A 17,392-nucleotide genomic window follows, 5' to 3' on the forward strand; every position below is an offset into this window, starting at 1 on the left:
ACTCCTTGTAGACTCTTCCCAACACTTTAGACAAATATTCCCTATGAATCTGGAGCCTAAGCTCTGATACCACATTTGTCACGACCCAACCTATGGGCCGGACTGGCACTAGGATCTGAGACAGCCTAAAGCCCCCGAGGCTCGTAGTAAGCCTAACTATTCCTCAACCCAACTCTAAGGCCCATTTGGGCCCAATTTCAAGAATTCAACCGGATAGAGTCCGGCCATAAAATGGATAATTTGACGGAGAGTTTTTGATTCACCCGACCTATAAACACAATATATAATCATCTAGGGAGCTCAGCTCACCCTCCATATAATCATGATGCCATAAAAATAAATGGGAGCTTGGCTCCCTTATCCAGTCCAACATACATGCTTTTAATAAGTTTACAGGTCCAACATGGCAATTATATAATAGACTCAAATCAAATAAATATTTCTAACACATGCGAAACTCTAGGAGTAAATAAAAATTATATAATATCAGAACATAAATAGGCAACCTGCGAGGGATGAGAACAGGTTAAAACTCAAAAATAAACCTCCTGTATCATAAAAAAAATAGGTGAACAGGAGTGAGCATTCGACTTAGAGAGTAAAATGTCAATTTTAACCATAATCTCTATAGCTATCTAAGCTAATGCACCCTGTGGATTGAAATGCAACATCGTTAATATTTTCACATCATAACAGCAAAAAGGCAATTTGGAGCACTCACACACCCGATAACATCAAACAATACATATACGGGAGCTGATCCCCTATACAGCCCTCTTAATCCAATTTCTGCCAGCGAAGATCTCAAGCAGGACTTTCACTTAATAAACCAAATACGGGGTCCTAGCGAAGATCTCAAGTCGTGTCTACCCTGAAGGACCGGGTCCTAGCGAAGATCTTAAACCGTGTCTACCCCGAAGGACCGGGTCTACCCCGAAGGCTGTCCTGGCTCACTTGACAATTTTATTATAATTATTTAATACATTTTACTCAATACAAACTGAGAAAAGACCAAAGATGTCCTAAGTCGTGCAGAAAATCCGGCAGAGTCTCCCCTATACTTAGGACCTACCCAACCTGCAAAAGGGCTTAAAACACATTTCTATATCCATAAACCATACACCCACAACGCAATCACATCACACAGCCTATCCTAGGCCTATCCAAACAGTCATCAATCACAACATATAAAATTACAGTTTAGTCCTTGTAATTGACTCTTTTTGCAAGAACTACCCAAATAAGCTCTGAAAATTCTGAAACTTTGCCCCGCAGTCCTTAGCAATATTACTAAGCTAATGCAAAAAGAATCATAATTTTCTGAGCTACCACGAATATTTTATGGATTTTTAATCCAATTCAAGCATTAGACAATTAAGAAAAAGTAAGATTCGGATTTACATATGTAGATTCTGACCTCTGGAACACGCTCGAGACGTCTGACAACGGTAGGGTAGCCAAAATCTCGACCCAATTCCGAGATTTTTTGGTAGCCTGTCTGTCTGGCCCGAAATTTATAAACCCGGGCAACCGTTGAATTTCCGCGAATTGAAGGTACCTACACGAAGCCCACAACACTGGGGTTAGTACATAATTTTTATAGAATTTTCTAAGCTCATTTAGTACTCGGAAAAATACTACGAAGTTTCATGGGACCCACTGAAAAACGGTATCGAAAAATTTTGAAATTTATATTGCCCCGAAGCTCTCGACGAGTGGAGCACTCCGGTACTCTCGGTTTTCTTGTGGGGGTTCACGGTTTGCGAGAAATCTAGCTCAAAAGTTGGAATGGGCTAAAACTTTCTGGACAAAAATTGAGCAAACCACTTGATGGATTTTGGTGTTCTTGGTGTCTATGGAAAGCTCTCGAGGTGTAGATGTATTTTGGCACAAGACCCAACCCAAACGGTGGCCGGATCGGCCGGATTTTGGCCGGGAAGGTGAAGCATCGTCCGCGCACAGGGAGGAACTTCGCACGTCGTTTTTTACCTCCTGGAGTGTTGGTCCGCAGCGGGGAGGTGCTGGGGTGGCTCGCCGGCGAGTGGGGAGGGCTAGGGTGGCGGCAGCGGCGTGGTGAAGGGAGGTGAGAGGAGAGAGAAAATGGGAGAGGGAGAAGACATCGAGCGCGCACGAGAGGAGGAATAAGAAAAAGAAAAGGCCAGTCCGATTCGACTGGTTCAATCTGTCCGGTTCGATTCGGCTGATCCGATTCAAGATACAAAATTTTAAATTTTTACTCTGCCTTGGGACCGAAAACGAGGCCTAAAAATTTGGAAAAAATTCTAGAAAACTCAGAAAAATTTGTAAAGTCCAAATATATTTTTAGTTTTGTCACGTGGTCTTTAAATAAATTTTTAAAAATCATCAAAGTTTTATATTTTCAGAAAATCAAACCCGATTTCTAAAATCCGAAAAATTTCAAATAATTTCCTAAAAGTTAAATAAAATAAAATATTAATATTTACCCACCAAATAATAAATTTAAAAATTAGAGGTGTTACAATAATAAATCAATAACTAAAATTTTCTTTTTATATAAAAAATAAAAATAATGCTAATAGAATGAAAAACATTGATATTAGTATATTATTATTTTTAATTGGAATGATTATATTAAAAAAGTATAGGCAATTATTCAATTTATAATAATACACTTTGTCAAACTAACTTATAATATATTTTTAAATTAATTTTATAGTTATTTTTTTAGAAGTAAATGTCAAAATTTAATAAAAAAAGGTTATTGAATCAAAATAAATAAAAATCTATTAAATAATATAATACTTCTATTCATATAAAAATTAGATTATTTTTTAATAAAAAGTTAATTTGTTTTTATATTTAAATATAAATTTATTTAATTGAAATAATAATTTTATATTTAAAGTATGATTCCTAATTTTTTTTTTTAGGTATTCACTATTTTTCATATTAAGATAAGATTATAATATTAAAAAATTTAAAAAATTATATTTTTATATGTACATATATTTAATATTTTTAAAAACTTTTAATAATGTACCATTTAAAATAAAAAAAATCAATATTATAAATTTTAATTATTCTATTAATTTGCAAATAAACTTAAGCTTAACATATTATATTAATTATTAATTTTTTAAATAATATATTTATCTTTTTTTTTCTCATATATGTATATATATATAATTTGTTTTATATATTAATTTTATTATATATTACATTCTAATTAACAATTCTTTTATAAATCAATGAATATAATTTTTTTATAATATTTTTTCATTGTTTTATATATATATATATATATATATATATATATATATATATATATATATATAAATCTTATCATTAGATGTAGTAGTATTTACATAGAATTTATAAATTTAATTTTAATAGAATTAACTTATAAATTAATGTAATGATTAAAAATTTTTAAATAAATCTATAAATTAATATATTTATTTCATATGAAACATTTTTGAAATCAACTTATAAAAAATTAAATTAAAATAAAATTAAAAAATATTAATAAAAGAATTCATATATTTAATTGATAAAAATTAATTTATTTTTTATTTATTTATATAAATTTAAATATAATTATATTAAAATATTTTTATATAAATAATTATAAGATAGAAATAAAAATATATTAAAATTTATTAAAAAAGTAATGTATATAAATAAAATATCTTTATATTTTTTAAATAATATAAATGATTAAGATATTTTTATAAAATTTTATTTTAAATTATACTAAAAAAAATTTTCAATAGAATTTAAATATAAATAGAATTAAAAATTTTAAATTTATATAAATTATAAAATTAAATTAAAAAATAAAAAATATAATTATAAATATTACAAATAATAAAAAACAGGTTAGATAATGGCAATATTTTTCCTGCCTTTATATATTTATATATTATATAAATTCCCATCGATCATAATAATTATAATAGGCGATCATTGCCCTAAGTGACCTACCGATCATCATAGGCAACCTTCAGATAGGCCAATGATTTTGCGACACGTAATATATGAGTTCGCGTCGCCACCGCGCGATCTAACACCTACTACGTTACTCTTACGTTTTAACGGACACGAGTTCTACATCTTACCGGGAACAGCCGGTGGTACATGAGCTTGTTACTAGTGCAGCCGGTCACTCCCTCTCTGCAATTCCCGCTAGGTATATAAGTGGCCTCGTCGAGACCTCTTGTGTCTCCCTCTGCCCCTTCTTTCCCTGATTTCAATTTCCCAATTGAGAGAGGAAAGTAACGTTTTTGCTTTATCCAGCTCGCTGTTTCAACTTTCATGGTTAGTAGTTCTCCTCATTATAATTAATTTTTTTTTTAATGATTCGAGCTTCTTTTCCTTTTATTTTGTTCTTTAAATTTGTTGTCTGTTCCCCTTTTAAGCATTAAATTTGGATCGGTCACTTAGGCCTGAAAACTTAGTGTTTTAAGTTAATGATATCCATTTAATGGAATTTATTTCCTTGATTACCTGTTGATCTTTCAGTCTAAGTTATTATTGAAGTGCTATGTTAAGGTTAAACTGTTAATTATTGTGGGTATTCTAATTTGGGAATTTGGCAATATCGATTTCGATTTGAGCATGGTCACACTTTGTGATTTTCAGTGTGTGTGATTAAGTTGAAGTTAAGCTTGATTAGTTGTTAAAAGCTCGAGTTGTGTAATATCATCGCTATTAGGCCTTATAATCTACATAACTTTTGGGTTCACGTCATAAGTCAGTCTCGTTGTCTCGGGGAACTTAACTGAAAATTAGGGTTTTTTGGGGAATAATTGGGTAAGTAAGCTCTTTTCGTGCTTGAGGTGTCATAGATTGAAAGATTTGGTGTTTCTGTTATTCTTTCTAGTTTCTTGATTTTTTTGTGAGGGAAGTTATTTTAAAAAATTTTAGTGCGTTATTTTTGTTCCTAGTATGTGTATTTCTGCAGCTAATGTTGTTATTTGCTTTGTTTATTGAACGTTGCTTAGATCCCTACAACAAATTGTTGAAAGCTCAAACAGATCACAAAATATTGCACTCCATTTGGTCCAAACAAGAGTCTCAGTGACACTATTTGTACAAGGAATCAGATTTAGTTTTCTCTTTGGCTGGTGAAGGGGGAATTGTGATTCTATTGTGTGGAAATTTGTATTTATATACTCTTTTGGGTTTTCTTTTTTTGGCATGGGTTTCCGTTTTTATAGGTGTTAAGCGGATTGAGCATATTTATTATTCAAAAAAGTTACTGATCAGGCCTAGCTCTGGAGAGCTACGTAGACTCTGGCCATCAACGGGTGGTGCGTGCCATGGCACCTTCTCGTGTGGCTGGAGGTTTAGCCCAGTCTTCCTCAAGTTCAGGAATTTTCTTCCAGGGGGATGGGGCTTTAGTTAACTCACACTTGACCTCATCTTTTGGTAACTCATCCAATTCAATTCCTGGAACTGGGCGACCCAATCTGGGTCCCGTTTCTGGGGACATGAATAATGCGGTTTTGAACAGTGTGGGAAACTCTGGACCAAGTGTTGGAGCAAGTTCTTTGGTGACAGATGCAAATTCAGCACTTTCAGGAGGTCCCCATTTGCAGAGAAGTGCGAGCATCAATACAGAGTCATATATGCGCTTGCCGGCATCTCCCATGTCTTTTTCATCCAATAATATAAGCATTTCAGGCTCGTCGGTTGTTGATGGGTCCTCTGTAGTGCAGCAGGGAAATCATCAAGACCCAAGCACGCAGCAAGTCCAGCAGAATCAGCAGCAGCAACAGCAGGGGGCATCAAGTGCTACATCCCTGCCTTCTTCACAAGCTGCACAAGCTTCACTTCCCATTGGCCCACGGGCTCCTGGTGCCTTCCTACAGGACCCTAATAATCCATCCCAAGTGCAAAAGAAGCCAAGATTGGATATCAAACAGGAAGATATTCTGCAGCAGCAAGTTTTCCAACAACTGCTTCAGAGACAGGACACCATGCAGTTGCAGGGCCGAAGTCCACACTTACAAACATTGCTTCAGCAGCAGAGACTGAGGCAACAACAGCAACTTTTCCAATCTATGCCACCATTGCAGAGAGCCCACTTGCTACAGCAGCAGCAGCAGCAGCAGCAGCAGCAACAGCAGATGCAGTTGAGGCAGCAAATGCAGCAACAATCCATACAGCCAGTATCTGCCATGAAGCGTCCTCATGACGGAGGTGTATGTGCACGTCGATTGATGCAATATCTGTATCATCAACGGCAACGGCCAGCTGTAAGTTCTTATTTCTGTATGCATATTTCTTTTATTTTCCTGTGTACTAATGCTTGTGTTCTTTTACATAAAAGCCAGTATAGCAACTTTAATTTCATTTAAGCATTTCCTGAAGGCAAACTAACATTTAATTATGTTATTGCTTTCTTTATTTTGACAGGAGAATTCTATTGCCTATTGGAAGAAATTTGTGGCAGAGTATTATTCACCTCGTGCAAAGAAAAGATGGTGCTTGTCATTATATGATAATGTTGGGCATCATGCACTTGGAGTTTTCCCTCAAGCAGCTATGGTCAGTTTTTTTTAATGTATTTTTCCCCTTTTTTTTTCTTTATAAGAAGATAATTTTTATATGAAAATGTTGAACTTCATATTGATCTGAGTACATACGTGCCTTTCATTTTTCTTATCAGTCGTGCAAGTTAATTTTTTTTTTTCAATTATTCTGTCTTTGATAAATCTAATTGCTTTAGTAATTACATTTACATATTTTATGTTTTTGTTTATTATTTTTTATCCTTCTAAAACTTATATTTAGCATTGCACTTGTGTGAAAGCAGCACCTTTTTGTTTCCTGTTTGATTTTCAGGAGGCATGGCAGTGTGATATTTGTGGTTCAAAGTCTGGAAGAGGATTTGGTAAGGGAATTATATAATTTTTTAAGTGTTGAATTTTGTACTTTAAGACAATTACCATTAAATTGCAAATCTTGAAATTATTTGCATTATGATTGAAGCAAATATTGATCTCAAAATTGAGAAAGACCTAGTTTTAAGATAAGAGGGGTGTGGGTGTTTGTGGGGTTTTTTTTTTTTTTTTTTTGGGTCTGTTTTTTTGGTTGGGGGGGTAATGGGGATGGGTTGGTGATTTTCAGCAAAATGTAACTCGTCTAATTGTGGGCAGACTCTTTGTTGATTGACTTTTCCATTAACAGTTTCTGCTTTCAGAAAGGAGAGTGGAGAGGGGGAGAGACAGAGCGGGACTTTAGATGCTTCATTATTGTAACTTAGTATCTTTACCAGTTTCTTTTTCTAGAGATGTGATTAATTACATTCACTTTTTGGGGCAATTTTTACAGAGGCCACTTTTGAAATACTTCCTAGACTGGATGAAATCAAATTTGGTAGTGGTGTCATCGATGAGCTTTTGTTTTTGGACTTGCCACGTGAATTTAGATTTCCTTCTGGAATAATGATGCTAGAGTATGGAAAAGCAGTTCAAGAGAGTGTATACGAGCAACTTCGTGTTGTTCGTGAGGGTCAGCTTCGTATCATATTCACCCATGACTTGAAGGTAAACACTAATCAGGAATATTTTATGTGCATGTATTGGTTGCTAACTTTGTTGAAAATAACTGATGACATGTCTATACGTTTTAGATTTTGTCTTGGGAATTTTGTGCTCGACGACATGAAGAACTTCTCCCACGGAGGGTGGTTGCACCACAGGTACAATTTTGAAACTTTATTCTCTCTTGCTTTAACATTTTTGTTCCAAATGGTGCATTGAGTTACGAAGAAATAAAACGTTTGTATTCTGGTTTTGCCAATTCTCTTGTTGACCAGAATCTTTAAATGGATGCTCCTTTTTTTTTTTATAGATGTTTCTGGAGTTGTAAAGATATGAACCATTTATCTGGATTATATCATTAATTCTCTCAGATAACTTTTACAAGGTCAAAATTTTATTACTTCTTCCAAAACTTGGATTATGTACATCAGCAAAACTTTTAAGGAATATGCACATCTGAGGCATTATTTACCAAATTTTAGTTTAATATGCAGATGTATTTTTTTATAAACATGCTTGATTGAATTTTTTTCAGAGAAACACGAATGCAGTTTTCATTTCCAGCGAGTAATGCTTTCTGGAGTAGATAGAGATGCAAAAAGAGGGGTGAAATGATGTGTCAGCAGTTTTGTGTTGTTTGATAATTGAATTTTGGGATAGCGAATGAGCTGAAAAAGAAATAAAGAAGTGTGATTTCAGTCCTTGTCATCATACTAGGCTTCTTTAATAAATGGAGCAACCTTTTTCTTTTTTATACATCAACCATCGAGTTTCAAATACAAAACTGAAGCCTTTTTTAATCAATATATTTAAGTTGAACTATCTAGTGTCTTTGCAGGTGAATCAGTTGGTTCAGGTTGCACAGAAATGCCAAAGCACAATTGCTGAATGTGGATCTGATGGGGTTTCTCAGCAGGACTTGCAAACAAACAGCAATATGTGAGTGGATTGATTAGTCACTTGAATCTTTTCCTTTTCTGGTTGGATGTTGCTTTTTTAATTCTTGTTGGCTGAAATCCTATGATTCTTTAAATGGTTAAGATGCCCTCAGACACGAATTGGTGAAAACAGGGAGCAAATAGATCCCATTCTTGAGGCTTTGTGGGCAAAATGAGAAACCATATGATGGGCACTTGGAATGGCCTTAAAAAAATGTTAGTCTTTGTTACCGAGTGAGATTTGAGTGATAAGGACATATGATGGTTTTTTATTTCTCATAGTTGTGTCTACTAAGGACTTTCTGAAAGCCGATTATTCATATATGGAACTTGACCTTAGTCTTTGCCTTTTTGGTTTGCACTGGATTGGATAATTATTCCAGTACAAGTTAAGGTTAATAGTTAATACTAATTCAATGTGAATTGTTTTCAAGGGTCCTGACTGCTGGGCGTCAGCTTGCAAAGGCTTTGGAGTTACAGTCTCTAAATGATTTGGGTTTTTCCAAAAGATATGTCAGGTGTTTGCAGGTATAATTTGACTGGTTTCTGGATCTGGAGTTCAGCATTGAAATAAGATTCTCTTATGTGCTTTGATGATTCTTATAAGTTCACACTCCCGTTTGTGACAGATCTCTGAGGTTGTTAACAGCATGAAGGATCTGATTGATTTCTGTCAGGAGCACAAAGTTGGGCCAATAGGTAATCCCTTTATGGTTGTTGTGGTGTGATTAGATTTTGAATGTAGCTGTTGCTTGTGAGATATATATCATGGGCTACGGTCTGAACCATTACTTTTCTAGAGAAAACTTTTGCAATGAATGATTCTTATTGAAATTATGCATCCCAGAAAAGGGAGATCATCAGACACCTGTGGCGCATTGTACCTTCACTTACATAAATGTGAGATCCACCGTTTATTATTTGTGGAAAGCCTCACATATGAGTGATGTTAAATTCATTAGGACTAAGTAGTGCTTTCCTTGAGCATTACTTTAGTTTTGGTCTAAGCATAATTTGGGCAACGTTTCTGTGATTGTAGTTTCTGCTTTTATATTTTACTTCATTACATGTCTTCCTTAGTAGCTAGGTATTTTCAGTATGGAGATCCTTTAAAGTGCAATTTGGAAAATACACATTTACTTTCTGTTGCTTCCCTCTGACTGAAGTAATTTCATCTTTTATTTTTTATTTTTCTGTAAATCTTATCTCACTGTGATCAAATATTATTCTGACTACTGTAGAAACCAGGTTCCTTTTCCTTACTTTAACTTTGTTGTCATTGCATTGCTTCTTGTCTACTTAAAATTTAGTGGTTGTGCTGTTTGAACTCTAGCAACTTCTGCTTTGTTGTTTCTGTTGACTAGCTGTTGCTGCAACTAGAGATTGTTATTTGTATACTGCAATATATTAATGGAAATCTGATTCCAATCCTTACAGAGGGCTTGAAAAATTATCCTCGACATAACACTGTAGCCAAACTCCAGATGCACAAGATGCAGGAAATGGAGCAGCTAGTGAATGTTCAGGGCCTGCCTACTGATCGGAATACCCTTAATAAGCTTATGGCATTACATCCTGGCATAAACAACCACATGAGTAACAATAATCAAATTGTTAGCCGAGGAGCCTTAAGTGGTTCAGCACAGGCTGCTTTGGCACTGACTAACTACCAGAATCTGCTCATGAGGCAAAACTCAATGAATTCGAACTCTCACTCACTTCAACAAGAGTCTGCATCATCTTTCAATAATTCTAATCAAAGCCCATCTTTGAACTTCCAAGGACCTACTGCTTTTGTACCCGGATCCATGCAAAGCTTACCTGCAAGTGGCTTTTCGAGTCCACAAATATCTCCCCAACAGTCACAGCAGCGTACATTAAGCACTAATAGCTTACTCCAACAAAACCATCCAGCGTCCTCTCAAGGCAGTCAGGCCTTGCAACAGCAGATGATCCAGCAACTGCTGCAGGAGATGTCTAATAATAGTGGGGGAGGAGTTCATCAACATCCGCTTGCTGGACAAAATGGGAATGGGAGTATGGCAAGGAATGGATTAGGTTTTGGAAGCAACTCTTCAGCAGCACCTCCTGCTGCTACCACTGTTTCAGGAAGTGTTGCAGGACCTGCACCAAGTAGGAGCAACAGTTTTAAAGCTGCTTCGAACAGCGATTCTTCCGCAGCTGCTGGAAATAATGGTTTTAATCAAAAGGTGCCAGATTTGCCTCAGAATCTCCATTTGCAGGAAGACATTGTTCCAGATATTGCCCACGAGTTCACTGAAAATGGCTTTTTTAACAGTGACCTTGACGATAACATTGGTTATGGTTGGAAGGCATGACTAACATGGTATGGCCCAGTCATTTGCTGTCAATGAGCAAATGTTGGCCAGATATATTTGTACAGAACATTAAATAGCTGCTCTACTCCACCTATCCTTGCTTTTCTGATTATCGAATTTGTTGTGACGTTAGGATCCTGTATTTCTGTAGGTAATTATCTTCTTTCAGTTTTTGTTTCTTTTTTCTTCTTTCCTTTTCTCTTCTTTGAGGGCTTTCTTTCAAGTGTAATCTATTGGACGAAAACTGGAACAGCGAATATGATATTTTAATGAGTTCTGCATTATGGTATTTTATCAGAGACTCGAACATTACCCGTCCAGTTCCTGTAACATGAATGATCATTCCAAACATCTGATAGAGGCATCAGTGGTTTATTGCTTGTGCATGGTGGCACTGCCATTGCTCCCTGTATAACCTTTTGCGACAAGGATCACTTCAAAATTGAAAATTAGTTTTTTTTTTTTTTTTTTTAAAGAGTATAGAATGTCGTGGTTATTTACTTTTGGTTTGTTTTAGAACTCGTTCACTTATTCATATCGGAGGTGCGTGTATATAGGGCCGGTTACTGGTGACTCCGGTTTCAGGGCTAAATTTAAGTAATTTCAATTCAGTTTTAATTTTGGATTGGACTGATTGGATTCTAAATGTTATATCATAAATCGACCAACAAATGGCATTGTTCTTGCTTTTGACAAATCTTCTTTGACAGTACTTATCAATTGCGAGTGCCTGACGTTGAATTTCACAGGATATTTTCTATCTCATTACGACTCATACTTCTCATAGTTTAACCATTTAAACGTCAGGGGAAAATTATATTTCAGTTATTGTTGCAAATTATTATTATTATTATTATTATCATTATTAGGCTTCTTCTAACATGATGGATGATGTTCCGTGGCCGGTAATTCAAGAAGCCCAAGAATAAGGCATGTTGAAAAGTACTACTGGTCCGGTGGCTCCCGAAAAAGATTTAACACTCATTTTCCACTAGTTTCACCAAAAGGTGACAATCGATCCCAATTCCAAAGAGAATTTCTAAGGTAATTGTACAAGCCCTGCAGTAGGCCTAGGAACTGATTATCATTCAAGGGTAACCACCAGGACAAGGGAATCACCAAAGAGATGGCCCATGATGGGTTGAAACTTGAAAGCATCTAAACAGTACCGTAAGCAATCAGAGCTGCTAAGTTTTACAGAACAAACTGCGCAATCTCCTCTAACCTGGTTATGAGAAGTTCTCATCGGTTATTGGGCATCTATTAGCTTAGTAACTTAAATAAAATTGGGGATAACAAAGGAAACTTCAATGATATATCATTAACTAAATAATAAGTTGGTCACACATCACCATATCATAAAAATGTTAAAACAAATAGAAATGTCCCCTCCTACTTGTCGATGACACTAGTTTATGGCTTTCCACATTACCCATTTGCACAATTGATCTTAGTGCAGCAGAAGGGGTAAATGGGAACACGAACTGCAAACAAAAATTTTAAAGCTTATGTCAACAGCTCATCGTCCGAGTCATCCTCTAAAAGATCATCTGACTCATCCTCTTCAGCCACTGGCCCAGTGCCAAGCAGTGTATTGAGAATCATATTTTCCCATCCCCTTACGCCTCTCTCCATTAATCTCACAGTCAACATTTGCAAGCGAGAAGTTGCACATGTCTCTCCTTTATGTGATCCACGGGATTCTCTGAGAGGGCTATACTTTAAGGTGCACTTTCCTGTGGGATCAAGTATTTCCACATCAAATGGGTGTGAAAGGGGTCGTCCCACCGCCTGAACATGGGATATACTGCATAATGAAAAAAATTATAAGACTTTACATCAAAAGGCAGATATTCTACAAAGATTATGCATAAAGCAAGGCAAATTTGAAAATAGTCGGACAAGCATGCTCTAGGCATGAAGTTATGAAGGTCCATTCCCAACTCTTTTCAGTAGTAACTGGTGACTGGTGTGATAATCACGGGCTCAGCAGACTGATATCTGTAATCATTTCCAAAATTGCAACCACAGTCCATCCTTCAGCTTAATCTCAATTTCCAGCATACTGGTCATTAGCATCTGGGGCAGATCAGAATCTAACCATTGAGAAGCTTGAAAAAGCTAAAAGGGAGAGAAAGAGAGAAGGAGGAGGAGGAGGAGGTGGTGGTGGATGCGAAAAGAAACTAACAAAGGTAGTGTTTTGATAGGCTGTGTCATAAGAGAATATGATTACAAGATTGTGAACCTTCCTTTGTAGCAACCAAAACAAAAAGAACCCCTCTCCCTTTCTTTTAGCCACGCTCTTATTTCATAAATAAAAAGTAATGCATTTTTGTTAAATCACAAAACTATAAAACGAGTAAACTTTTCCATGTTGACATATAATAGATAACAAGATACAATTTAAAATCAAAACTGTTATCTTTAGAAGTGAATTTCATGTGTGGATTTGGGGAGGGGGAGGGAGTACAATTAGTACTTTCCTCACATCTCTCCTAGACTTGTGATTGCAAGTTAGAAAGAGTTTAATACAAGGAACACCACTTAGATGCACATGCAAAGATATGGCTATTTTAAATTATGACTTTTTTTTCAGAAAAAACATAAATCCAAATGAAAATTAGTAATGAATGAGAGAGAGAGAGAGAGAGAGAGAGAGACCATATATAATATAATCCATCCATTTCTTGTCTCTGAACTCTTCCCAGTAGCTCAACTTGCAAAATTCCTCCGATACAAAGAACCGGTTCTGGTAGCTTGAACTTTTGCAAGCAGTTTTCCTGTTAATTTACTTAAGTTATTCAAATTTTGAAATCATTCAAAAGAGTAAAGAAACACAAAAGGTCAAGTAGCAAAATTATTAGTCCAGCTGCTCCAGCTTCATAATGTTGCTTGACGAATAAAAAATGACCAACAAACTAAAGAATGAAGCCCTTGAGAAAGATGGCTACAAATAGACACTGCAACTCACCTGAGCCATTGGAAATTCTGGTGAAGTATATGTCCAAATAAACTTGTCATCCATTGAATTGTGATTGAAAGCAGAATTAACTGTGACATTATTCTCCAACTGCAGTGGAAACTTATGATGACCCAGTCTAAATCGGACAGCCTTAGATGAATATATAGGGAAGCCATACTGGAAGTATGCTGATATGCAGGCATAAGCTATCTGTCAGGTGTTTTTCTCAATAAATTTATAAGAAAGACGATAAATATTCAGCATTTGAAGAATGTCATCATATATATGCAAAAGAATCAGGATTAACCTTGGAATGGTTGAATATGGATTTCAGTTATGAGACATAAATTAGCTATAAACTTGTACACTAATGCTTCAGGAACAGTAGGGTTACTTTGCCCTTTACTTGACCAATATGAAGCTCCATGTCCAACTTTATCATTTGGCTCCAAAGTGTTCCAGATGCTTTCTTCAGGGTAGTTATCAGTGCTGGACGCACTAATAGCTTCTGATATGCAATCATTTTGCAAGATAGGTGTAAGACCTCGAGCCAATTGAGCATAGACTCTATGATTTCTTTTAAGGCACTCCCATTCCATGCAATCACTCTGTCCAACTCTTACAGGTTCAATCATATTGTTTACTTCAATGAAATGAGCAACACTATTCATTTCAGGCAACAATTTCAAGCAAAGCTTCTTAAAAAGGCCATTTGCAATCACTGCAGAACATATTAAAACTTATATCAGGTGCATCACTCAAAAGCAAACACATAATAAAAGAAAAACAAGCCCACATATCCGATTTGATTCTTAAAAATTGTCAAACTTGTGATGAAAATATCACCAAAACACATTCTATATAGAATGGAAGTTTTCATGGGGGCATAAACATATTCCATATCAATCTCCAACTACAACATGAACATGCCAGTCAATGCATTTCATGGGATATCAACATTCATAAAAATCATAAAAAAGCCAGAATGATTAAATATAGGCATACCAAAATAGCGCCAAGAACTGGAAACAGAACAAACACGGGCAAGATCAGAAGGGTCGTCCAAATGCAAGAAGACCTCAATTGACATGTCGGCTCCAATCCGTTGTACAAAATCACCACGATTTTCCATAGTGGACATGTTTGGCACAGATCAGCTAAGACCTTTGCAGCAACTCAACTCAGATTGAAACGGTGCACAAATCACGACAATAAACATACCTAAAAATCTAAATGGCAGAAAGCTCTGTAAATGTTTAGTTGATAAATATATACTTTTTATGAAATTAAGACAAAACAAAACAACCCCATTACTAACTAGCAAGAAATAAAAAAGCAAAAAAATCTCAATTTGTGAAGGCGATTAAATGGGAAAAATGCTAATCGGTAAAACAAACTTCATGATATCCATCAGTGGGGGGAAATAAATAAATAAAAATAGAACTTAATTTCATGAAAATTGAAAGAGAATACCCTCATACATTTCCATGTATATATTCACGAGATAGAAAACAAATATAAATCATAAATATAAATAAAGAAGGATGAGTTTGGTATAAAAATTATACCTTCATGGAGAGAAGAGATGGAGGGGAGTTGCAATGGAAGATTTAAAGCATCATCAAAATTCAAAAGAAACCCCAAACATAAATTGCTTCAAACTGCAGATGCAGAGGAAGATAGAGTGGCCCACACCCGATTTGCCCTTCTGATGACTCATCAGTCATCATCGAGTTTGCTTATTTTATTTTATATTAAATCAAAATTACAATTTTCATATAAAAAAATAACTTTTTAAAAAACCTATTTCGTATTTTATATTGATTTTTATAAAAAATATTTATATTAATTTTAATAAAATTACTATTTAATTTTTATATTTTAATAAAATTAATTATTTAATATTTATATTTTAAAAAATATACTAGTTCTTATATTTTACTTTTATTAATCTATTTAATTTTTATATTTTAATAAAATTAATTATTTAATTTTTATATTTTAAAAAATATACTATTTAGTTCTTATAATTTAATTCTATTAAATTATTTAGTATTTTCATTAAATTTTTTATTACTCATACTATTCATATTATTATTTATTCTCTCTATTTTAAGGAAACCAATTAGTTAATCTCTAAAATTTGAAAAACACTAATATTTAATTTCTCTATTTTACTGAAACTAATTATTTAATTTATATATTTTTTAAAAATATAATATTTTAAAAAATATAATTTTTAATAAAAATAAAAAATTTACTATGTAAAAATTAAATTTAAATTTATATTTTTTAGTTTGTCTATATATTTTTTAAAAATATAATATTTTGAAAAATATAATTTTTAATAAAAATAAAAAATTTACTATGTAAAAATTAAATTTAAATTTAAATTTTTTAATTTATAATTTTATTATTTTTATATTTTTTTTATTTAAAAATAATTTTCCTAAATTACGTAGAAGGTTAATGAAATTGATAAACTTTTTTGGTGTAAACAACTTAGATTAATTTTATCAACATATCAAAACAAAGAAAAAATGAAAGAGAAGGATATGGGACAGAAGAGAAACATAAAGAGAGAAAAATAAGTGAGGATAAGAGTAAAATAATTTTATATTATTTTTATTCTCTTAAATTGTTCTCTTAAAAAAATTAATTTTGTATTATTTGTGTTATTCTTCGATTATTTTGAGTTATTTTGTAATTTTATATTCAAATAATTATTTATTTTATATTTAAATAGTTATATTGGAGAACCATGCATATCAATATCAGTGGCTTTTTTTTTTCTATGTATCTTTCCAATAAACTTATTTTACAAATAAATAATAGAATAATGTTTATTTTCTTTGTGTATTTTTAAATGTATTCAATTCAAACTAATTTTCATTTTTAATCTAATTAATTTAAAATTTTTTTATTTAAACTCAAATTAATCTTAACTTAATAAGATATTATATTTATAATAAAAAATATTATTCTCATTATTTTTAAATATTAAAATTATTTACTTCTTAATTAAAATAAAAATGTTTAATTGGAGCTATTAGATTTTATTTTTAATAATTAAAGTTTTATGACAATAGGATTCATTAATTAAAAAGTACAAAATTAAAAATTAATTAATTTTATTTAAAAAATATAGGAACAAATTTATGCTTTTTTTTCAATAAATAATATTTGGTGGAGTATCCCTGTAACTTGGCAAGTGAGAAAAAAAAAATGTTGGATAAGGCTTAAAAATGGTGGGTCCCGCCGTCCAGGCCTCTCACCGTTTATAGATAAGCACGCCAACCATGATGCGTGTTTATTTCATCAACTCTTTTTGGTTTTTTCATCAACTTTGATCTCAATGGATGCGTGTATGTTTTGACTTACAAGTATTGGATTAATGTGTCATAATAATTTTATCAAATAATATAATCACACATATATATTTAATTTTTAAAAAATAAGTTATTATTTAATTTTTATATTTTAATAAAATTAATTATTTAATTATTACATTTTAAAAAATATATTATTTAATCACTATATTTTTATTTTTATTAAATTATTTAATCTATTTATTAATTTTTTCATATTAATTTTTCTATTCTAGTAAAATTAATTAATTAA

At 33.2% G+C, this 17,392-nt stretch overlaps 2 protein-coding genes across 6 annotated transcripts; one reads left to right on the forward strand and one right to left on the reverse strand.

The window, feature by feature from the left end:
- The first annotated feature begins 4,151 nt into the window (after positions 1 to 4,151).
- On the forward strand, positions 4,152 to 11,098 carry LOC110658416 (probable transcriptional regulator SLK2). 3 transcript variants are annotated; one of them, XM_021816011.2, is made up of 10 exons: positions 4,152 to 4,299; positions 4,986 to 6,242; positions 6,403 to 6,534; positions 6,832 to 6,880; positions 7,321 to 7,535; positions 7,622 to 7,690; positions 8,371 to 8,471; positions 8,905 to 8,998; positions 9,100 to 9,169; positions 9,908 to 11,098. In XM_021816011.2, exons 2-10 carry the CDS (start codon positions 5,304 to 5,306, stop codon positions 10,807 to 10,809), a joined length of 2,571 nt encoding a protein of 856 aa, XP_021671703.2. In that variant the 5' UTR covers positions 4,152 to 4,299; positions 4,986 to 5,303; the 3' UTR covers positions 10,810 to 11,098. The 3 variants fall into 3 exon arrangements, with proteins under 3 accessions (XP_021671703.2, XP_021671706.2, XP_057988694.1); XM_021816014.2 differs by having other exon boundaries at positions 4,168 to 4,299; positions 5,498 to 6,242; XM_058132711.1 differs by having other exon boundaries at positions 4,183 to 4,299; positions 5,202 to 6,242.
- A 1,004-nt stretch (positions 11,099 to 12,102) lies between these two features.
- LOC110658412 (F-box protein At4g00755) lies at positions 12,103 to 15,501 on the reverse strand. Of its 3 annotated transcripts, none has more exons than XM_021816006.2 (6): positions 15,340 to 15,501; positions 14,777 to 15,000; positions 14,079 to 14,492; positions 13,781 to 13,959; positions 13,471 to 13,589; positions 12,103 to 12,616 (listed from the first exon to the last, which is right to left on the reverse strand). In XM_021816006.2, exons 2-6 carry the CDS (start codon positions 14,910 to 14,912, stop codon positions 12,316 to 12,318), a joined length of 1,149 nt encoding a protein of 382 aa, XP_021671698.2. In that variant the 5' UTR covers positions 14,913 to 15,000; positions 15,340 to 15,501; the 3' UTR covers positions 12,103 to 12,315. The 3 variants fall into 3 exon arrangements, with proteins under 3 accessions (XP_021671698.2, XP_021671700.2, XP_021671699.2); XM_021816008.2 differs by having other exon boundaries at positions 14,777 to 14,935; positions 15,340 to 15,494; XM_021816007.2 differs by having other exon boundaries at positions 14,777 to 14,992; positions 15,340 to 15,485.
- Between the last annotated feature and the right edge of the window lie 1,891 nt (positions 15,502 to 17,392).

The sequence above is a fragment of the Hevea brasiliensis genome, chromosome 13 (assembly GCF_030052815.1).
Source record: "Hevea brasiliensis isolate MT/VB/25A 57/8 chromosome 13, ASM3005281v1, whole genome shotgun sequence".
NCBI lineage: Eukaryota > Viridiplantae > Streptophyta > Magnoliopsida > Malpighiales > Euphorbiaceae > Hevea > Hevea brasiliensis.

Excerpts from the sequence above, each read along its gene's own strand:
- LOC110658416 (XM_021816011.2), top strand. The coding sequence starts at position 5,304 with ATGGCACCTTCTCGTGTGGCTGGAGGTTTAGCCCAGTCTTCCTCAAGT. Across the intron at positions 7,536-7,621 it reads TATTCACCCATGACTTGAAG|ATTTTGTCTTGGGAATTTTG; the intron begins GTAAACACTAAT and ends TATACGTTTTAG. Across the intron at positions 7,691-8,370 it reads GGAGGGTGGTTGCACCACAG|GTGAATCAGTTGGTTCAGGT; the intron begins GTACAATTTTGA and ends GTGTCTTTGCAG.
- LOC110658412 (XM_021816006.2), bottom strand. The coding sequence starts at position 14,912 with ATGTCCACTATGGAAAATCGTGGTGATTTTGTACAACGGATTGGAGCC. Across the intron at positions 14,493-14,776 it reads CAGTTCTTGGCGCTATTTTG|TGATTGCAAATGGCCTTTTT; the intron begins GTATGCCTATAT and ends TATGTTCTGCAG. Across the intron at positions 13,590-13,780 it reads CAGAATTTCCAATGGCTCAG|GAAAACTGCTTGCAAAAGTT; the intron begins GTGAGTTGCAGT and ends GTAAATTAACAG.